The sequence below is a fragment of the Pollachius pollachius genome (genome assembly GCF_949987615.1).
Source record: "Pollachius pollachius genome assembly, chromosome: 16".
Lineage (NCBI taxonomy): Eukaryota > Metazoa > Chordata > Actinopteri > Gadiformes > Gadidae > Pollachius > Pollachius pollachius.
This window is the reverse complement of record NC_136949.1, coordinates 12,970,248-12,994,380: the sequence shown is the minus strand read 5'-3', so window position 1 is coordinate 12,994,380 and position 24,133 is coordinate 12,970,248. Positions and strand designations below refer to the sequence as shown.

The window sequence follows — 24,133 nt, the reverse complement described above, 5'->3', positions numbered from 1 at the left end:
GAAGTCCGAAGTTATCGTGATCGGAGCTCACTAAAAGATTGTGATTCTTTTTCCCATTATTATTTGAGGCCTTCGCCTTGAAGGGAGCAGGTGACATCATCTGCACTTTTCCACAGTCATCTTATTTGTTAGTCATCAGCTGTGAGCAGGGTGGGTCCATTTAGCTAGTGTGAGCTGAGCTGATAAGAGAGGTTATGCCCCTCATGACCCACCTTTCCTTATTCTCTCCTCTCTGACTGATGTGTTAGAAAGGCAAAGCCCCCAATTGTTGAGCATGAGCAGGGTGCAGCCCTTGTACTTTCATCAGATTTTCATGTCACTTGCCAGACCTGGGACCAGATTTGAGTATATACTAATCATATGCTTCATCTGTGTTGTTTCCAAAATTTGATTTCAGAAAGCCTAGGTATTAAAATCAAGGATTACATTGTTGTACCAGATTACAAGGTGCAACAATAGGCTGTATGAAATGACCAAATATACGCACATATATGTGGTATATTTGGTCCTGCGTTTTATTTACAACCTTTTTATTTGACCAATCAAACTATCAATGTTCTTATTTACCATACTTGCAGGGATGCTCCTCCTTAATGAAATATAGGGGTTTTTTTGTAGCTGGTTATTAAACTGTAATATGCACCAGATACTATGTTTTATTCTGGCTCCACAAGTTCTCTGAACTGTTGAACTGATCAATCTAGTGGTCAGGTATGCAAAGCCACCGCTTACCCCTGGGGTCTGCCTATACTCAGCCCGTATACTTGCCCTTTACCCCCTGAGCATCTTTCTGAGCCACATGTTTTTGCTTCTGGATGTCGACTACATAAATCATTTAGACCAAGCGAGAGCGTCAAATAACTCCAATCAGTTTATTTCTGAAGGAATACAGGTAATGAGTGATAAGAAACCATGACGTTAGGGCTCTTCATTTTGGGGGGGAAAAGCATGACATATCCTAGCCCATTTATTCACTGTTAGAAAGGATCAAAGCCATAAAGAATTAGTAAATATATGAACAAATACATCCCATAATAAATCAGGAAGAACAATAACAACTATATTATATGAACTATAGTTTAAATCTTAAATAAGAGCATGGTTAAATTAGAAAAATATGGTCTTTACTTGGTAGGCTACTTGATATTGAATTGGTTAATACAGAAATAAAAATGTATCAGGCAGTGGTTTACTTGTAAATTGTGCATCTAGTTGTCTACTTGGTAACCATTTAATAAAACGTGTCATATTTAAATGATTAAAATTACAAAATGTGTCACGTGTTATTAGAAATGCATGAAGCGGCCCCATAAAATGTAATATTCCGGAAAAAATAAACAATTGTCCGCCAGAGGCTTCCGTAAGCATTCCATCGCTGTGACTTGCAATAGTGTTATATAGTAGTTGTTGTCGTTGTGAGTGCAGTGGGAAAAGCATCGAAAGCGCACCGACCACACCAAAGGCATAAACTATGGAAGAAATCAACAACATTGAAGTCGTGCCATGTACCAACTCTAACTATTTGAAACCATTCAGGTTGCACTACAATCAGGTGAGTCCAAAACGTAGCCCACTCGCATTATCTCTGCGCTGATAGTGGGCACACTATTGATGACTGGCTGGTGGATGCTGTGTGCTAACCCAACCCCCCGTTCGTTTAGCACTTAGCTATCACTAGCAGATCATGACAACCGGTAACATATCTCTACGTCGATGACAGTTACGCTGGTCAACACTGTGAGCGTTGTTTAATGCAATGGGTCCGACTGGATAATGTCAAATAATGTAGTACAGTAGATAGTGCTTTTTTTTGCAAGATGAATCCGGCTATGGCGAAGACTGAGATTAGCATGGTAGCTATCTGCATAGCTTTTTGGTGGTCCAGCATCATCACAAGCACATGCTTTACGTTAGGCACAGGGTGATCAGTTATCATGGGTTAGCGGTGTTACGTGCAGAGACTTCATTGCTAGTTTTCCGATGGCAAGGATCCCACATTAGTCTTGATCATAGGAACGTGAACGCGAATCACAGGAAGAAAGGACAGGGTTTATGAATGGATCCTTGACCCTACTACATCGATACTACAGCTAACGTTAGGTCGCCTGTGCAGGAGCTGACACACAAGTATATTTGCAAGTATAAACCACTTGATGGTTGCAAATCATTTTCCCTCAGGGATAAATAACGTACGAACTGGGATGGTTTGAATATGCTGGACCTGGAAAGATAAACAGTAAACATACATGTACGTTCGTCCAAGGTTAAAACAGAGGGAACTGCATGCAGTTTTTGCACTGCAGTGGTGGCACACAGCGCCTTTCAGCCTTTTCTAGACGTTATTTATTTTACAGTAGGTTTTGGTCCTAGGAAAAAGTGCTTAATGTTGGACTTGTTATCCTTATAATATTAACATATAACATTGATTTGCGGGAAAGCAGTTTCAAGCATACAGAGTAGCTAATTGTGAAACTACTTTCAACATCCAGTATGCAATATGAATTGAAAGAATATATGCAGTTCGTAATTCAGAGGTCGTATACTAGCTATAAGCCCTACTATTCAGCCCTTTCCCTCCACTGTAAACATTGCGTAGTATTTCCCGATAACACTGTGGTAGCGTTTCAGCTCTCCAAAAGGACCTTTGAAGGCTCAATATGGAGAGGTCACTGGGAGTGGGGCTGCGGTATCATGTGAATCTCACATCATCAGTTTACCATGAGAGATGTTGCTGAAATGGGTCCAACAGTGGCACATTGGATGAATGGCCAGCACTGTTAACTGGATTTAGGTAGTATGTCCAAAACTATTAGCAAAATTATTTAGGGAAAGAAACTTGGTGATACTTGCAACCAATAGATATGCACCATAACTAGTAGTTGTGTGGAGAAAATGGCATCATTCAGTACAGTAGGTATCATGAATGCATTGGATTCTCATTGTGCGCACAGCAAACTAACAGGATGAATGTGTTTGTGCCAGAGAGCACAGGAATGGCATAGTGTAAGTGGAGCTCTTCAAGGTTACCTCCATTCCGTGTCTCCTCTGTGTGCTCCATGGGGACGCCTCACTCCTCCACCAGCGCTCGCATCACTGAGTCACAGTGCTGCACGCTGACACCCACACTCCATCCTCCATTCAGGGGGTCTATACACGCACACATGCATATACACACATATACACATGCAAATACACACACACACACGCATATAGTGTGCAAATACACATACATACACACTAATACCACACATACCATCTCTGCAGTTGGGACCCCCATTTAATGAGTTTCTGCTGATGTTTCTTGAAAATCAACTCATTTTGAAATTCTATTATTTATCATTTGCATAAATATTAAAGGGACATTAGTCATTTGGAAAACGATGTGGGAGGGAGCTGGCGAATGCGTTAATTGTTACTTTTGCACAAGCTCGACATTTACTGAAGCACAAAGGATTGAGCGAGCTCACAACCTTACCCACAATGCATAGTGTATTAGACTCGCCTCCTGTGGGACTAGTTGCCCAAAACTCATTATTTCTTTAGTCTCTTCTCTATTACACATCCATCATAATGTTGAAAAGATCATGCAGAATTCCTGACGTTTGCTACCGTCAGCAGCCAGTGATGTAGCCAGTTTGTTACGATAAACACCCGAATTTGTCTGCATTGCAGGCGGATGTCTACAGTCACACCTATGCCTTGGGCAGGCTGGAGACTTCGCTTCAGTAGGTTGGTCAGCGGCTGCAGCAACTGCCTCATTCACCTGCTGTTCCCCTGTCCTCCATTGTTATCTGTGTGTCGCTCTCACCACTGTGCTCATGTAAACATCTGTCGTTCCTCCCTGTTCCTTAGTAAAAATCTGTCCGGCTGTTGCTTTTTCTGGTTCGTTCAATCATTTACTGGTGGTATTCTGTATGTGCTCCACTGCTTTGCTAATCTATCTAAACTGGCATGTGTATTGTCACAGGGGATTTATTGATGGGATGGAGTCATAGGTGATAGGGTAGGGTCTGTGAATGAAAGCAGCTAGATGTAGTTAATCGGTCCAACAGAGTTGCTGGCAATTATGTTTTGTGACTTAGTAACTTGTATGAATGCCTGTGAATTAATACCAAACAAACTTGCAGGTTTTTTTGATAGTTGTAGATCTACATTGGGTAACTTGGAAACGTTGGAAGATCCCCTGTCGTGGTCATTCAATTGGAGCACTTCAATGAAACTGGGATTTGTCCGGAACCTTTAAAGGTTTATGTATTATAGATATGCCACAATCTGATAAAAATCGGATAATTATATAATCCACATGGTTATTTTGAGAGAGGCAGTTTTTGACACATATTGAAACTTGGTGAATCTAGTTTAATAGGCACATACTTCCAGAATGTGTTGGCAGTTAAAGTAATATAGGTGCACAACTCTCCTGCCAGGAAAAAAATCCTCTCATTATCTTGGCCTGCCCTATTACTACTCGTCCTTGCGTTGTAATTGCACCACATCTGCAGCGTGGCGGTCACCTGTAGGGCAGATGCCCGCGGTCTGCACCAAAGCAGCCCTCTCTGCTCAGTGTCTCCCCCGGCTAAGAGGGCCAGGTAATGTGACGCACAAGAGGCTCTCCGCAGCATGTAGCCCTCGGATGCCTCCCTGCATCCCCCCCACCCCCACGACCCCAGAGCAGGTGATTATTTCACTTTGACTATGTGGGGGGGTCAGGGGGAAAGCACGTGTCTTTGTCTCCCTGTGCTAATGCCGCACCGCAGGCTAACGGTGTCCCATTCATTCACACACCGTCTGAATTATTTATCTCGTGTCATGTGGCAGGGAGACGCCGTTGTAAGCAGGCGACTGAGCAAGCATGAGGCCATGTAATGTCAAAGATTGGTGTATGGGGAATGGGGATACTTCAGAATGATGTCAAACTTATATATTGAAGTCGAATGTTAATTTGCCAGTATCCAAGATTTCCATGCGAATAAATGTCTATAAGTAACAATCTATCGTGGAATGAGGCAACCCGATAGTGATTGGCCCACTGATGAAAGCCCTTGCATATGCAGCATTATTAATTTAGTATTATTAATGTTACGAACTGGGTGTTGTGGCGACACTCTTTGTATCGCTGGGAAAATTGGCCGCTTATTGTCAAGGGTGTTGCCAAAGGGAACAAAATGGAAATTGGGAGAATAATACTTTAGAAGGCATAGACAATAATGAGAGAAGCCACTGTTCCCTTAAGAACATAGAAATTAGTTTGTAGCATGTTCATTGGCTAACTTATAAACAGTAAAAGGTACCACAATGGGTTATTGCACCTCACCAGCCTAGTGAGCAAGGTGTGTAGCACAATAAAACAATCCTTCCTAGCAGTACAATGTGTGTCGTCTGACAAACTATTTGGCATAGAGGCAGACCTCCCTCTGGGAAAATTGTCTCTTTAAAAGTGATGCTGTGTTTGAGGTACCAGCCTAGCCCAGACGTGTGTGTGTGTGTGTGTGTGTGTGTGTTAATTCCCCCTCTGATGTATGAAGAGTTCAATATTCAAATCAGTTTGAAATGGCTAATAAGCACCGGTTTGTTGTTTGTTTGTTTGTTTGTTTGTTTGTATGTAGGCCTATGATCTGGATTTAGTCTCTTTTTATCTGGGAACTGTTCTGCCTCGAGTACTGCCTCTCCCTTATTAGTAGGGATGTGGCGGTGTTGTTGTATCATCCCATGTTTGGTGCTTTAGCCTGTACCCTTTTGTCCTTCTGTCGTTTATTAGGTTATCACAGCACATGGAAGCTAATGCTTTTGCTTTCAACGAGGCTAAGGGAAGGCCTCCACTTAGGATGATTTGTTCCCAGGGAAAATAGGAGAGCACATGGTGGGAATTAAAACACTATTCTATGTAGAGGCAACACATTTAGTTTTAATTGATTGATTTTTTTTCTCTTTTCCACGACAGCTGCCAGCTGGGGGTGTGTGTGTGTGTGTGTGTGTGTGTGTGTGTGTGTGTGTGTGTGTGTGTGTGTGTGTGTGTGTGTGTGTGTGTGTGTGTGTGTGTGTGTGTGTGTGTGTGTGTGTGTGTGTGCGCGTGCGTGCGTGCCAACATATGTGTGCGTGCGAGTGAATGAGTCTATGCATGTGTCAGTGCATGCGCCCATGCATACACATGGATTCACAATGGCATGCTAGAGATGGAGAACAAACACAGGCCACTCTAGAATGCCCATTGATAACACTGGAGCCTGTCCCCTCATGCCCGGTTCCTAAGAGACCACATTAATGTTCAAGTTCCCCATGCTGCCCCCCCCCCCCCCCCCCCCCCCCCCCCCCCCCCCCCCCTCCAACACACAACCTCTTCCCTGCTCCAGCGTGGGCTAATCTCTAATAGTTGTAATCCACGGTGGGCCATGATTGTCTGTAGTCACCCCTGGGCTATATTCACATACACTGCTCCCCCCTTCCCCACAGCGAGTGGCCCTGATAATGAGGGGAACCCCACCATCTGTGAGTGATGTCAGGCCACTAAAGTGGTGTGGGCAACAGAATACCGCAGAACTATGGCCCCCGTTTACGGTTTGATTTGATTTCCTACCGTGATAATGTGACCATATGATTTTGTGAAATACAAAAAGTATACACGTTTTAAGAAGCATGCAACTACATAGGCGTGCTAGTTAATCTCCAACTATAAAACGACAGCAGTTATCCTTCAATACATTCATTAGCTCTAACCTATACAAGCAACTTGTAGACAGTAAGGACCTTATATTTGCATTCATGATGCACCAGGGAAACGTAGCCCTGATGGGTGTGAACGTGTGGGCCGTACTATTGGCCCCTGGCCCCTGGCTGTGCGCATGGGTGCCGGCGGGCCCAGCCTCCCTCCTGAGGGCTGGCGGCGGCGGCGGCGGCGGCGGCGACCGCTGTGCTGCTAGGTGGGCTCTCTCCGGTGGACCCCACCTGTTTGTCCCCTCTTTGGAAAACGGTGCAGGCCTTCTGTCTCCTTTTGATCTTTCGCTGCGGTGTCCCCCACAAGCAAAGACCTCATTGTGTCACCCCCTCCCACCTACTAGCACAAAGACCACCCCCCCTCCCCTCAACTAGCCAGCTGCTACCTCACCGGAATGGAAGAGAAGATGGGGGGGGTATTTCTTTTTTATTGGGATAGACCTGCTTAATTAATGTGATGTTTTCCTAGTACCGACGTTCCGTTTGAAAACCGAAAGCAAAAGTTTCCGAAGCCAAATACACCGAAAGTCCACCAGCAAACCAGATGGTTTCCTCATGGTACTGTAGAACATTAAACCATGACCTCTGGCTATGTTTAGCTCCATCCATCATTACAGTTCATCCACTCAGCCCTCATTTTCTCATTAACCCTTTGTGTAGGAAGCTATCAAACGTGCAGAACTCAAACCTTCATTCAACATGGATGAACATATACACATGCACAACCTTAACCTTTAAATATTTTTGGAAATGACCGAAAAATATTTTCTAGAAAAGAGAGAGTGCCTGTCCTTGCACAGCCAGCTAACCCTAACCCCACCTTTGACCCCATTACCATTGACCAATCCAAGCCGGATCAATTTCCATTCATTCATACATTCAGTGTGACATAACGAAATCGGGAGTGGTTGAAAGGTGAGGCCAAATCGCTTCTATATTGATTGTTACACACGTTATTGACCGGATCACAGGACGTTCGTTCAGTGCGCGCTGGCGCCTTCGCGTGCGTAACATTCCTGCTGCTCAAGAAGTATGAATTAATACTCCAGTAAACCGGTTCAATTGTTTCTCATTTCTTGCTTTTCGACCCTGTGCCCTGCGCTTTAACCAGAGGAGTCTGGAGTGTATGCCAAAAAACAAGTCCTTCCTCATTCTCAGGACTTTAGTACATCACAAGCTGGCTAGACGTTTTCCATGGCCCAGTTGGACAGGCTTAGGTTATTTATTTTTTATGTGACATTGTCTATTTAGTGTGCATTGTATAACAGCATCAGAACAGCTCACGGTGAAGGTGGAACAAATTTGTTTGCATTTTTTCCTTGAGTGTCAATGAAACCGCCAACAGTTGCAAAGACTCGATGACATTTTTTAACCGTTTCTGCCATTTTTAAAACACGGAATACAAAATGTTCAAAATATTGCACCCTTTTGTCTGTCTCCCAAACTAGGCATATTTATTTTCCATGCCGTGTCTTTTTATTTGCTTTTGAAAAGTGTAGAGTCAGCAGATGTTTTGAAACCATTCCCATCTTTGATGGGGTACACTCAGGCTGTGTGCAGTGCTTGGTACCTCTATTAGGACCGCCCTCCATTGTTTTTGTTCAGTGGACATTTCACTCTCAAACCCAACACAAATACGACTTCTGAGTTAACCTTAGTTCCGCTAAACCCGCAAATACATGGGAGAATCATAGTGCCGGGCAGCAATACGCAGGGGCTATGTGAATACCTGTATCTCAACACATTCACACAACACATCTTTTGTATTTGCCAATCGGTTTGCTTAGGCTGTAAGTCTGTCATCGCTGGGCCATAGGCGTAGCTTAACTCCCTAGGCTGGACTAAAGAATGCGACGCAAACAAGATGGCATAGATGAGATATTTCAGTATGTGAACCAGAAATATTTAGTTCAAATTATGTTTTTGGCGTATGTTGCATACCAAGAGATTTCTAAAGATCATGTAATCATTCCAATGACATGGCCCTTTTATAAATTGAAATGATTTGAAAGATTATCCAAAACAGGCATTTTTGCCAGTCCTAAGATGCTTTTGCAGAGTGCTGTGATGCTTGCAATAAAGGCTCATGAACATCTTCTACATAATTACACCTTTGTCCTATTTTTGGTATGAGGAAAAAAACTTTTATGTGTTGTTTTAACACATTACGTAAGAAATAGCTCCTTGCCAGACTTGCACCTGTTCCTGCATAGATATTGGCTTGATGGAAATGTAGTGAGGGCGTATAATCTATTGACTAACAGACTGAGTCATCCAAGTGGACGAGCAGCATAAGATGCATTTCAGTATTTGGTTGTCTGGAATTTCCTTTCACTGGTAACTCCTGAATGCAGGGTCTTTCTGATATATCCTGCGGACTGTAAAAGCTAAGAGTGAGCTAATGAGATGCCATTGAGTTATAGCACACATGTTCAACTGCACAGGTTGACCTGGTTACACTGACAAGAGTCCACCAACACAAGCCCCTTGAAGGGTTACTTGACATATCCATCAATGGAACTAACTAAAGTACTGCACCGCAGCTCCTCGTTTGTATGCAACAAAAATGTAAACACAATCTCAGGCTAGTGTAAGCATACTTGTATCCTCATGTTTTGTACTATGTTTCTACAGAATGGAACGAGGAAATCCTGGGACTTCATGCGGACACACGACAGGTAAATGGCTTCTATTGTTCATCCATCGCATTGCAAAGCAGCAACCCTGAACACCACGTAGGATGAGCTGGCCCAACATGCACCACTCCTTTCATTGAGATGAAAGGACACACTCTGCATACAGATCTACACGGGTGACCATTGAACAAACCCTCATGCCCAAGTGGGCAGCATGAATGTATAAATAACTACATGAATTACAGCTTTTTCTTTTTTCAATATAAAGGGACAACTATCCTGCCACAGTGTTGTGTCCCTTCCTTTTGGCAGGCTCCCTGCGTATGATTGACAAATGATATGTCGTTATATATAATAACTTACAAATTGAGGCTGGAAATTAGCGGAAAATAACACTGCAATCAGATCCTTAATGCATTGCACTGCTATTATTTTTCTGATGGCAACCGTCGCTACACTGGACACTAGACACTAGGCATTGAGGCTAGCATCTTGTTTGGTTGCATCATTACACTAATGCCCCTTTCACACTGACCCTTTAATGGCTCACTGCTCGGTTGTAATACCGGCAGCATTATAAAAGGGATCAGCAGGTACATCTGAACTGTAGCATAGCATCACTCCCCCCTCCCCGCACGGTGCTGAACGTGCACATGACATAATGACGTGGGCTTCTGTTTTACGGGACACTTAAAGGCGAGGGGGGGAGGGATTCTGTTGTGGCCTCAACGTGGGAAATGTCACACTTTCTTGTCGATGCTCTAAACCTTGTATGTTTTTATGGCGATGGCGTCACTGTCCCCTTAGGGAGGTCCCGGGTCATTACACCCCCCCCCTGACACTAACCCTCACCCTGCTAAAGGCTCTTTTCTTTTAGAGGCTCCACTGTAGACTGGGTTCATATACATTCAAATATATTCAAATGTGTGCAGATGCGAACAACAGATGGGGATACTTCGACAAGGCATTTCCGAATGCAACTGTCAAACCCGCCCACAGAGGTGGGATCAGACCGACGGGACCATATTACAGTGTGTTGCGCGTAAAATAGGCCGTCAGCGAACCGAGAATAAAACTTGTAAATCCAGCTGCTTCTCTGGCAGCCATTTCGGCTGAGAGGCCCCCCGCAACCATCTCACGCCACACACACACACACACACACACACACACACACACACACACACACACACACACACACACACACACACACACACACACACACACACACACACACACACACATAGTCAATTCCTTCAGTATTTATCTTTCTTCCAAATTCTTTCTCTTTTGGTTTTGTTTTTGGAGATGCTTGGCAGAAGATGTCAAATGGCTTCGAACCAAGCTAACAGGCTAAGGTCAAGAGGTTGTTGATGCAGAACTCCTTTAATATGTCATCTGGAGGTTCACTCAGCTCCTCTGAGCCGACAGCCTGAATCACCTAGTCTAACTAGGATTAGTCAGTCAAAGTGTTCATGAACGCATCTTTTAAAGTTTGGCTCTTCAAAATGTCCCCACGGCTTCTATAACCATGAAGTGCGTGCGTGCGTGCGTGCGTGCGTGTGTGTGTGTGTGTGTGTGTGTGTGTGTGTGTGTGTGTGTGTGTGTGTGTGTGTGTGTGTGTGTGTGTGTGTGTGTGTGTGTGTGTGTGTGTGTGTGTGTGTGTGTGTGTGTGCCTGAGGTGATGGTCTAGAGGTAAGGTCATTAGAGGCACGAGGACATATACATTATAGCAGCAGTCTCTCCTCGTTATCCTTTGTCATGTCCATGGCTCTCGCCCATCAGTTGGCCCTTTTTTTGGCGTGAATATACGTACACGCATGCGCCCTGCTTTGCTCGATTGCGCATATATATTGGTGCAATCAAATATATTGGAAAGCACAGGATACTATGGCATCAAATAGAACAGCAAAAATAATAATAGTATTTTTTAATCTTAAGTGTTTTTCCCCTTTTTCCTCACAAAAATTGAACTAAAAGCTGTAATAACAGGAGTGTTACAGAACAACTGACCTGTGACACGAGCAGCCTGGACTGTAACCGACCCGGTCCGAAGTAAACCACAGGACAACGGAGGTGTCTCTCCGAGGTGTTCCGTGGCACAGCCTTTCACCTCCGCCCCGGCCCGCAGAGAAAGCTCAGAGGCCTAATGGCGCGTGAAATGGGGCCGAGTGTCCGTTAAGCCTGTGCTGTGGTTTAACCATTAGCCCGGAAATGTGTTGCTCTGGTCCTGCTTTTTCATGTTTTCAAGACAAGTGGTGGAACAGTGGTAAATGGTGTGGAACTGTAGTACAGGATCCAGGCCTTCCTCAGGGTGTGTGTGTGTGTGTGTGTGTGTGTGTGTGTGTGTGTGTGTGTGTGTGTGTGTGTGTGTGTGTGTGTGTGTGTGTGTGTGTGTGTGTGTGTGTGTGTGTGTGTGTGTGTGTGTGTGTCTGGTCCTCCAGTCAGTATCTCTAGCCCGTAAGCTGGGATAGGGGTAGAAATGTTAAGTATTTGTGTTCCAGCTTTTCTTTTTGTTTTTCACCCTCGACTGGCTCGAATTGGTCTAAGCTTGGTTGTTGAATAGCACCAGGAATCAGAGATTGAGTAATTTGCATAATTTGGTTGGAATCATTCAATGTTATTTATGTTTGGTTTCAATGTTTGATCAATACTGATATCAATACTGTTTAAAAAAGCTAGGCTAAAATCAGTGGTCAGTGGGCTTTCCTTTCCGCTGCCAGCTGTAGTAAGGGAAGTGGTTTGATTGACAGGGCAAACGCCGGTGGAAGGGGATGGACACCTAGAGAGTGGTTTCCACATTTAGCTCTACAAGATAAGAGTGTCACTTTGAATGACAAATAATCTAAGTTTGTCAATGACTAGGGGTGAACCAATAACCTCAAGTGCTTGGCTTCTGATGTCCAACTTTGGTTTTTCTGATCTTTTTAGTTATTTTAACAAGAACAAGAATGGGCTGATGGGCCAATTTTTTATTAGTCTCCAGCCCTTCTATTTCCTCATGTCAACACCTGAGCAAATCAGTACAGATGGCTGATTCGTCAGGCCTTATCTGCAGACAGCCAGCAGCCCACCTTCATGCAGAGGCATGTGTCGGATACCCACAAGTATAAACAGACCAGGCGGTTGTCACCTCCCCAGTGTGAAAACACAAGCACGCCAATCTGGAGGATAAGCAGCTCTTTGGTTCTCAATGGCCGTCGATAATCCTTAACAAAGTTTGCAATAAAAAAACAACACACAAAAGCTTAACCCCTGCAACGGTACCCAAAGAAGGAAAAGAGCGATATTTTTGTTGGACGTCCCCATTATCGTTTAAAATTGACCTCCCATGAAAGGGAGGGGAAAATCCACTATCAGCCCTATTTCCCCTGCAAATTAGCATGATTATTCTTAGACGCCCCCCCCCCCCCCCCCCACGTCTCTATCACCATGGGAAAGACGGGGCTGGGCTTCCTGCCTCCCCGGACACATCCGCTTTCCCAACACAAAGCTCCGGCCTCAAGTCTCAGCGCCCACAAAAACAACACTGCGCGCACACACACACACACATCATACACACGCACATGCACGACACGACACTTCACCGATGCCACAGCTCTTGGTCCCCACTTGCTTTCTGCCCCCACGGGCGACATATATATCGTTTAGGGGGTAAACGAGGCCGCGGTTTAGAAGAGTGATTCATTGCCCGATGTTAACACTCTTTCTAAATATTAATCAATCCTGTCAACACTGCGTGGTTAAATAAAATGCATCTCATAGGTAGCCCAACCGTTCCTTTTCAGTAAATATGAATGTGTTAAAGGAGGTTACATAGAGAAAACATACGAAAACGACTGTCCCTAATTTAGTTCCACTAAATGGCTTGTGAAATATGTGTGAAAGATGGTAGCCTACTGGCAAACCAATAAGCATCCTCAGATATGTTTTGCTAAAGATCTGAATTTGATCCATAGCATTAACAAATCCATTTTATTTTCATTTTCATCTCTTTTTTTTTAATTTGAAACAATGTAATCCGTAGGACAACTCAGATCTGCAGGTGGCAAATTATCGGAATTGTAATTCTTGCAGAAATTAAAGAAAAAAATGTTTTTATTTAACTATTTATTTATAAAAAACACGATGTTGGAAAGTTTTCAACTTGAGTGTTTTCATTTTGTGTAATGTATTATTCCTCCTTCTTTTCCCCCTCCCAGTGTCTCGGTCCTGATCTTCAACACCACCTCACACTGTTTTGTCCTGGTCAAGCAGTTCCGCCCAGGTATGATAACATCTTACCATTCTCTAACAGCATTTTAAAATGTCAAACATCGTGCTTGCTTCTGCTTATGGTGCTAAAACACTGTCAATGACTTTATTGTAACCTATCTGATGATCTAGAGCGAGAAATATATTTTTTAATCACTTTTTAATTTATCTTGAGCACCAGACTGAAATCAATAATGTATTTTCTTATAAACTAGGACATGTTTCAAACTGAAGCCCATCAAAAAGATTATATAACTTTGGGCTTCTGAAGAAAATTCAAAGGTAACATAATTCCTGCAGCTATTGATAGATTGTAGTTTTCGCTCGTGCTTTGCTTGGAGTCTTTGGTTTTTGACATTGAAAAAAAGGATTTTTAACTAGTAAACGGGCATAATCATGCTGCAACTTTGGTATAGGCCCCACCTGCAAATAACATCTTGGCCCTTATTGCATTACTCAGTCTTATAAATTCAACCACACACAAATTGTGTGTAATCTGAGTGATTACATCCTGTGTTTTGTTCTACTCTGATCACAGACACTTCAGTCTGAGAGGCCATTCAGATATAGGAACCCCCTGTTTCTCACCACTCGTTTCAGCCTGTGCACGTAGGCTGTGTCCGTAGCCTTGCACGTAGCACTCGATGGATGCAGATGGGGCATCTGGTGCCCAACGACCAAAATAAGCAGGCAGGCTAAATAAACAGCGCAGATGCAAATAGCCGTTTCCGCCATTACTATCTCTTATTTGAATAGTGGCCCAGGGATCGATTGATCATTTACTTGAGTACCGTGTAAAAATAAACCCAACACGTCTATTTGTAACACATCCGAACTGTTGACCAGTGAAGCAACATTTGCTAAACCCTGGACCATGGAATGGCTCTAGGTCGGATATGAAAAATAGAAATCAGTTTCACACTCCGGGTGGATTTCAATCCTTTCAGGGCTGCAGCTGTAGCTCTAGACCCACCTGTCTGCGGACCAGCCCATAAACCGCATGCTTTTATTGATTACATTTTTTTTTTGTTTTACTGTCAAAACTTAATGAAGCATATATACCGCAGTCTGAGAGGAATGCAGCCACCACACAATGCCCACGGATCAAAAAACGACGACAACAGTACAGTCCTCTGCTGTTTATTCAAGGAGACCTTTACAACAATGCACCCTCCGAAATAGACCGCAGGAGAGGCCGTGACAAAGCCGGCCGGCCCTGCCTTTTGTTCCCCTCGTCTGGGACCGCTCCACGCCGCACTCTGTACTAAATCCAAGGAAGTGGCGGCATCGCTCGGCTTTGTTTGTTGTTGTAAAAGAGGGAATTGGCCTTTGTCCGATGGCAATAGTCACTGGTCCATGAATACAACACAAGTATTTGTTAAAGCTCGGGTTGGCAATTTATTTTAGAAGCATTGTTGGTCGGATTTGTTGAAATTCTCCTTAGAAACCTATTTATCAATTAAAAGCTATGACTAAAAAAAGCAAGATCTCTGGTATTTGGGGGGGGTTGCAGGCCTGTGATAAGCTATCCAATCATTTAATTTGGCCCTAGTTAAGTTATTGGTGGGCCTATCTGTCTACCTACCTACCCCGTTAACTGCACCCACTCTGCCCATGCTCTCATCGCGCATGACGGAGTCTTCCACAAGGATAGACACCCCTGTTGCTTTAGCTAGTGAGCTAGTGACCGCCTGAAGAAAGGGGTGGGGTTGTTTTGGTTTGATACTTTCAAAATCCAAATGCCTCTGGACGGCTGCTCTAAATTGTCTACCTTAGGTTTAAATGTATTTTTTCATCACAGAATATGTTTTTGTTTAACATTAATGTAGCTTGTCATATTTTTAAAAGTAACTTTTGTTTAAAGAAGATATGTAAGATGTTTAGCTAGTCCGACCTTCGTTACCGAGATATGCAGAGATTGGCGTTTGCCTGTCGCAGATTCCGTTGTTACAAGTTGTTACAAGTTGTGTAATTCCAAATTCATCATTTGCATCCAGTAGAGGACTACGCTGGGTTATTAATTGCTTTACGTTAGCCGCTTCCATTGACTTGCTCAGTTATAGTAGCTTAGCTCCATGTTGTGAAAACACTTTGAATTACTTTCCAAAGGTTTCCAACATATTTGGAATCGTTGTTTATTCAAAACGATTGGCATTTTATTTTTGCTTTCAACAAATGTACTAATTGTTTGTTTGATAGCCCTTTGTGTAACGCCGGTGGCTCCATCCTCTCATTTCCTTTCAAGTAGAGCACATTCTAAACCCTTGGTCTAGAAGGATTCACAATTTCAGTCAAAAAAATCTTCAGAAGTTTGGCAGCATTAAGAAACGATTTAGATTAAAATGTAAAATGCCAACTGTGTCAACACCAGATGTCATATCATGGCAGTCGCTCTTCAAAAGGTTTCTCTTTGTCAGTACTTCTTTGCCTTTTCGCTGTACTGCTTAGTTGAATGTGGATGCATTTGTTCTATATCCGCTCACAGATCATTCAGGTATCACTCACAGATCCTCATGTATTCTAATTTTAAATCTGTCCAACCCTTCTCTAGTATCTTTATCGATGCGGGTGTTGTCATGATCAAAAGACACCGCAAGTGACTAAGAGTTAATTCGCAAATTCCGACATCTTCAGTCGCAATACCCTTGAGTGACCCATTCATTAAATTATAATTGTTAGCTGATTGTATTTAATGACAATAAACTCACCAATATTACACCTCTACGGACCACGGTCCACCCTCTTTTTATCTGCCATTGTATCTCAAAAATCCACGTTTGTCATGTATGAGCAACTTTCTGTCAATAAGTCTGTGAAGCATCACTTCAGACCGCTTTGAAAGATGGAGCGCTCCACAGACTTATTGATAGAAATTCACTCATACGTGACAGATGTTGATTTTTGTGAGAAAAAATAAAGGCAGGCAGATACAAAGAGGGTGACCCGAGTGGTCCGTAGAGGTGCAATATGCTTAGAGTTTACTGCCATGTAATACAATCAGATAAGAATTATGTTTTCATAAGCGATGGCCTCATGGAAGAGGTTGTGACCAACGCTTCACAGACTTATTGACAGAAATTTGCTCATACATGACAAACGTGGATTTTTGAGATACAATGGCAGATTAAAAGAGGGTGGACCGTGGTCCGTAGAGGTGTAATATTGGGGAGATTATCGTCATTAAATACAATCAGATAACAATGATAATTTAATGAGCTGCTTGCAGCGAGATCAGCTGCGTTATCAGACAAAAGGAGCTGTCTCCCCAAAGACTGGCTAGTTTGTTCCATCACGATTATATTACTTACGGTATATCATCTTAGCCTATATTATAGTATATTAAGCTCATGGTAGCCTATTTTCTTCTGTCAAATTGAAGGCAGAGGCTGACATGAACGGAAGCACACATTGTTTTCATATTGTGGATATATAATTTGTTTGTAGAGGCGGTCAGTCATTTAGCATGTTCCCAATCTTCAGTCACGTTGGTGATTCGGCCTGGTGGCCAGACCGCAGCAGATGTGCATCTATGACGGGCAGCCACATGGATGGTAGTCGTGCTCTACCGATGATAACAAATGAAAAACAAATCGGATTATGAAGCGAGCAATACATTTCTTTTATTGACAGAAGCGTCACACATAAAACCAAAGGTAAGCCTTATGGTGGCCGGTATGCCTGCAGCAACAGTTATTGCCTTGTAACCGACGTTGGCAGATTAACAAAGGGCACGGGACATCATCCGGGGCCGATCCCGTATCTGAAGGTCTTTGTTTGGCGCAGGTGTAGTTCAGGCACTTCCTCAAAAGACATTGAAACGGTAACCGGTCTGTGGCGGTAACCCCCCCCCCCCTCCCTCTCCAACAGCTGTGTACATGTGTGAGTGGGAGAAAGCCAGGCAGCAACCGCCGGACCCCTCAGAGGAGACGGCCGAGGAGGGCGGGGCCGCCGCCTCCACGGCCACCACTCCTTCCGCCGAGGGCGCCGCTTCCGCCGCCGCCACGGAGGAGTCGTCCGAGGGCCCGGCGGCGGCGGCGGCGGAGGAAGAGGGGGCTGCTGCCTCCTCCTCCTCCTCCTCCTCCGCCTCCCCCTCCACCGCAGGGGGCCAGCCCCCGGCCGCGGTGGGGGTCACCTACGAGCTGTGCGCCGGCCTGGTGGACAAGCCCCAGCTCTCCCTGGAGGAGATCGCCCGGCAGGAGGTGCTGGAGGAGTGCGGCTACGATGTGCCGGTGGCCAAGCTGCGGAGGATCACCTCTTACAGGTGTGTGCGTGTGTGTGTGTGCGTGTGTGTGTGTGTGTGTGCGTGCGTGTGTTTGTGTGTGTGTGTGTTTGTGTGTGTGTGCGCGCGCGCGTGTGTGTGTGCGTGCGTGTGCGTGTGTGTGTGTGCGCGCGTGTGTGTGTGTGTGTGTGTGTGTGTGCGCGTCCGGATCACACCTGGTTCGTGGTCACATTGGGGACATGCTCGTAGCTGTGGATGAAGTGCGATTCTGTGCGGTTATTGTGGGTAATGCAGTCCACGTTGCCACGATCCTCCTTACGCTGTAACAGAGTGAAGGGATGCATACTTAAGACAAGTTAAGTCTCTCCCAAAAAGGGACTGGTTCGACCCCCAAAGGGCACTGTCTACCTCGAGGTATCCCTGAGCAAGATGGCTAACACCTACCTGCTCCTGTGTAGCAATTGTAGTTGCACTTGATTTTGATAGCGATGTCATGGGGTGTAAATGGCGAGCTCACACATTCACACTTCTCTGGCTGAGTATGTGACAAGGCGTAGGCGGACACACACACACACACACACACACACACACACACACGCAGACCCGCACACCCGCACAGCGAAGACTGACGACTTCCCCATGCACGCTTATGGTTTGTCTGGCCGAGTCACCCTGATGTGTTGGTAGTGTCTATGGCCTGTTGTGTGATGGCTGACTTCCAGGACATGGATACTTGTATTGTCTCTGCCCCCATGGCCAGTATGCAGGATGTAGCCACCCCCCCATGTTCTGGTGTCAGGCATACAGAGGTCAGCGTCTCACTCCAGATACACTAGAATGTTATGTTTTACATCTGGATGTGTATATATATATATATAATCTGAATCTTGATAATATTTTAGTTGTCTTTAATCATACATTTTTCTCAATATAGTCCTTTCACATTCAGGGTGGTCGTTGTCGTTTTAATCTTTCATAATATCATTCATCGATCGAGTATGCAATATAATGTAGTGCAAAGCATACACAACGATATAACGGTATGACACAGTATAATGTCAAAGTCCACGGCCCTATGTCTGCTCATGATGCCTATGCTGGGGCTCAGTGCTGCTCCTCCATACGTACCCAGGGCTGCTGGCTTCACAGGCTCTGAACTGCACTGACCCCTTTCTCCAAGGGCTCTTAAAACATGGCATTGCAATTGCTTGTGTCCTTCCCCCTACCGTTTAAGTGTTGTTGCTGACCCCCCCCCCCCCCCCCGTGTGTGTGTGTGTGTGTGTGTGTGTGTGTGTGTGTACCTGCGTGCGTGCGTCCGCTTGTGTATGTTTGTGTGTGCGCGCCTCCGCGCGCGTGTGTGTGCGTGTGCGTGTGCGTGCGTGCTTGACCCCAGGTCGGGCGTGGGCGTGACGGGCGCCAAGCAGACCATGTTCTACGCGGAGGTGTCGGAGGAGAACCGCGTGGGCGCAGGCGGCGGGCAGCCGGAGGAGGGTGAGCTGATCGAGGTGGTGACGGTGCCCCTGCACGAGGCCATGACCTTCGCCTACGACGAGAGCATCCCCAAGACCATGGGCGTCATCTTCAGCTTCATCTGGTTCCACAACAACATGTCCCCCAAGTACAAGATCTCCACCAACGTGTAGAAGAGAAAGACTAACTTGAGGATCCACCTTGCGTGTTGTCACCAGTGTGTAAAGAAAAAAAAAATAGTAATACGAAAAATGTAGAGAAGGAAGATAATCCACCAGCCACTCTTGCGCAAACTCCTACCCCCACCTTGCCATCGTGTGTCGCCTCCGCCAACCCCCCTCCCCCCCTCGACTCCGATATCAAATGAGGGCAAGCGATGGCCCATCCCCCACCCTTCCTTCCTCGCAAGGTCTTAATCCTTCATCGCATTTGACGTCTTCGTACGCGATAAAGGGGCCGATAAAGTTCCTTGTCTCGTTGGCGACATTTCTCTCCTCTTTGAGTTTGGTTCTCTTCTCGTGTGTGAAAAGTGTTCCTCATCACGACAAACGCCATATGCTGGGGGGGTCACTGGCACTTTTTTGTTTTTTGTTCTCGATGTTGTTTGGTGTTGAAGTCTTTCGTTTGCCATCGTTCATCTATCAATATATATATATATATATGTATATATGATTGCCAATGAGAAAGCCATGAGTCGTAATGCAAAAAATCTACACACAACTAAACAATGCCTGGTCAAAGACGGGGTCTCCGGAGCCTGATAACCATCTCTACTTCTACAGGCATTCCTCCTTTGAGATAGCAATACATTGTACCCCAGTGTGACTGACGTTAACGTTTTGAGTGTGTGTTGTGTCTGTTTTGTTTTTAATTCACTCCCAAGATTTCAGTAGTACAGCACCATTTTTTTTTTTCTTATAGTAAATGGAAAACTCTATTTAAATCTAGTTAACGACCCAAACTTTTTATACTTGGGTAAAAGCTAGGAGTCATTGGGAGTCGGCTTGTAGTGTTTATTCCATTGCTGAGTCATTTAGTATAAAGCGTATACAAAGCAGGACTACAAGTCATATGTAATTGTTGGCAGAAACAGGTGATCGACAATGCCACATTTGCTAAGCTCTCAGGTGCAGTTCATGCATGTTATCACTATCCAAATGCATGATGATTATATTATGTATTGAACTTGATTTTTGATCATACTACTTACAAGCTACCAACAAGTAATTATGTTTTGGCAGCTTAAACACCCAACAATATATTAATTTGGCCTTTGACAGTCAAGCAAAAAGAGCCTGATACCAGAATAAACAAGGAGCAGTATGTAAATGTGGAAAAGCAATTATTTTCTTACTTGGCACAATCTAAAGTATGTCTTTGACAAATATAAATATCCTAATCATACGATGAATGATTACAATGGTGCAAACTGAATTTGGTTCTTTGTTTAATTTCCTTTTTTAAATGTATCATCACACTGTATTTACGTGGCCGGTTACCTCTTCCCTCATCAAGTGTACAAAATGAGTATCACTATTTGCATATAGCTGCTGAATTGAACAGTGTGTGGGGGAGGGATATATGAAGCATTGAAGAAGCAATTCATATGGCACATAACAAAAGCTTCACAAGCTAAACAAAAAGTCAAAGCGATATATATTTTCATTTTTCTTATTGTTTTCTTGTTGAGTTTCCAACGTACGTTTGATTCTCCCAACACATGGTTTAGTGATCAGGAAGGTCCATGCGCTCCACATCGACCCGCAGTCAAAGCACCACGGACCAGGTTTAACTAAATATCTATGGTGGCTTGTGAGGGTCGGCCTCAACCTATTCTACAACATGGGATCTGGGATCTATCTGCGCGGACAAACAAAACACCAGTGTCACTTCATTGCCATGGTCTGTACTTTTTGCTGTCAAAATATGCATACATTAGTATGGATATATGCTGCAGTTTTATGGCTGTAATCCAACCTTTTCCTCTCGAGAAAAGGTTTTGCTGAAACGTCATAGACAGAAAATATTTCAGACTGCTATTGGTAAGCCATAAGCAAACGCTAACATTTCAGGGATGGCACGGAACACACTTAGTGCCATTAGCCATAGAAGAAGTCATCTCACCTGGCGCCAATCAGAGAGAGTTATTGCAATAACCAGGGTTCCACCAGCGATCGTGCTACCCCTGAAGTTTGATGTTTGTGTTTGCTTAGCATTTCAATCCCACAATCAGGGCACATGATGAATCCCTTTTGGCATGCTTTACAAGAGGTATGCTTACGGATATGGAATACGATTGGATTAAAATGTAGCTCTGAATCGCGGTCATCGAATGACCTATCTGCCCACCATCCTGCCAAACAATTTACCAATAAATGGGTGGTAAACATGTCAAACGTGCTATTTAAATAAAATTGCTCCAAGTCCTTTTCATCATTGGTTCACAGTATTGTGGGTATGCAGGAATCTCAAGATTTTCAGTCAGCTTTCCTACTGATGATTTATATTCATTGAATTGAATTGCTGTTTGGCGTTTCTACCACAATAACTTCGGCCAGTATAGGCCCAGCAGATAAAGACCTTTATTTTGGCATGCTCTTGCTTGTTTTTGAGGGCCCAACACATCCGATTTACGAGCTAAACGTCCGCATCGGGAGCCTCTGTCCATACAGTGTAGCCCATCCCTTCACTGTAAATGCTTACTCAGCATTATTTTGTTTTTTAGTTTGTGTTTTCCTAAATGTTTTTTCTATGTATTGTCAGTGACCACGGGTTGAGTTGTATCTTGCAAAATATCACTGAGGTGCTATGTCTAGTATTCTCTACTTCTCTACGGATATATTGTCATTGAATCAGTTTTGACGAAGCCTTTTCACTGTTGATTTTTTGCTGTTTCTTAAATGTGTAGCCCTGATAATCTTAAAGTCAGTCCTCGTCAGGACAAGATATGAGTTGATATTTTTTACTTAGATTTTGTTATGTATGACTGATGTACCTGTCAAGGGAAATCTTGTCAAGTAAATCTTGTCCTTCACGATTCCTGCTGGGGCAGTTTGTGGAGCGGCCATCTTGAGGGCTCCTGGGATGCAGTGGTTGAGCCCAGTGTAGCACATGTGCTGATCTAGACTGCAATATGCGCTCTGGAAGAATTCTACATAGAATACCTTTTTAAGTAGAACCACTATTATCACTATTCTGCTGGTAAGGGCAAACATGTAGACATGTGTACAACTTTTTAGTTCTGTTCGTTGGTTTCCTTTTCAATTTGGGTATTGTCTTACACCAAATGTGTTCTTTAAAATATTCATAAAAATGGATTTTCAAAGGTACTGGAGTGCCTCTTGTATATCTTGTATTCTTATGCTTTGTTTGGAGTGACTATTCATTGTGGGCAGTGTTGTTGAGTAAGATTCCCATTTTTCGTTTTGTATTTGTATTTATTATATACATGTTTCAATACTTACATTTTAAACAAACTGGCACTTGGTACAAATAAATGTGTGTGTATATATATATTTATATGTATATGTGTACATACATGTGTGTGTGTATATTTATATATATGTATACAGTATATGTGTATGTATATATGTGTATATGTGTATATATATATATATGTGTGTATATATATATGTGTGTATATGTATATATGTATATATATGTGTATAATTTAAATATAATGCATGTGCACTAACTGTTTAATTGAACTGCATTGACTTGAAATAAAATAAGTTTGATGCTTGATATTCTTGATGTGCAGGTCTTTCTTCCCCTGTCGCCTCAGAGTTTGAAGCGTTAGGGTGGTTGAAATGATTGCTTCTGTGTGGGTGTGTGGGGAGGGGTTGGGGGCATTGTGTGTCTGTGTGTGTGTGTGTGTGTGTGTGTGTGTGTGTGTGTGTGTGTGTGTGTGTGTTGGTGGGTGGATGGGGGGACAGCACAAACTGTTCCCTGCATCGTTCTGTAAGACCATGTTCCAGTGATGTTTTATGATTGAATGAAAGCACAAAATTGAAATGCTGGTATTTTTCGTAAGATCTTTAGGAAAATATGTTTGCCCTTTTATAAACATTGTCAGCATTGACTAAAATGAGGGCAGTTATTAGTTCAGTCAGGTACCAAGTTTTATATATGGTTTTGGTTTGAAAAGTGGCAATAGGTAATACCAAACTTTTCTAATACTTTTTTTGCTTTAATCTTCCCTTATGTACATTTCCTTTTATATTTCTAATTGATCATTGGTTACCTTGCTCGGGACTCCATTAGAGCTACACCAACGATAAAGTACACTCCCCCAACACACACACAAACACACAAACACACACATACACTTAATGTATCGGTAACCCTTCTGTTAACTTGGGCCTGCAGGTCAAATGTGAAACTAATCCAAAGTGGATGATGACCGGGCTGGTGGCTGTAGTTAACCCAACTGACCACTCTATTATTCTCCAAAGCTTTCCATTCACAACCTGGTGTCCCTTTCTCTTGTAAAGGATACTAATATCCCAAAGCCTCAACAACATACACACACACTACCACACGCACACGCACACACACACACACACCCACACACACACACACACACACACACACACACACACACACACACACACACACACACAGTAAATCCCCCTTCCAGCTCTTGGCTTTGTGCGTCCACGTGGAGAGATTCAGCCCAGCGTCTTTCATGTTGTAATTGGACACGTGGGATCACACAGACCTTCTCCTCCCTAGGCCATCTGTGAGTGTGTGTGTGTGTGTCTGTGTGTGTTTGTGTTAGAATGCGTTCCTAGCTGAGGGGTTTCAGGCCGAGGACGTCCCGGTCCCCACACATACAGTACGTAAA

At 43.8% G+C, this 24,133-nt stretch overlaps 1 protein-coding gene across 1 annotated transcript; it reads left to right on the top strand.

The window, feature by feature from the left end:
• Positions 1-1,413: 1,413 nt before the first annotated feature.
• nudt14 (nudix (nucleoside diphosphate linked moiety X)-type motif 14) lies at positions 1,414-23,031 on the top strand. The gene is made up of 5 exons (XM_079753745.1): positions 1,414-1,552; positions 9,346-9,389; positions 13,547-13,611; positions 17,466-17,859; positions 19,211-23,031. Exons 1-5 carry the CDS (start codon positions 1,472-1,474, stop codon positions 19,458-19,460), a joined length of 834 nt encoding a protein of 277 aa, XP_079609871.1. The 5' UTR covers positions 1,414-1,471; the 3' UTR covers positions 19,461-23,031.
• The last annotated feature ends 1,102 nt before the right edge of the window (positions 23,032-24,133 follow it).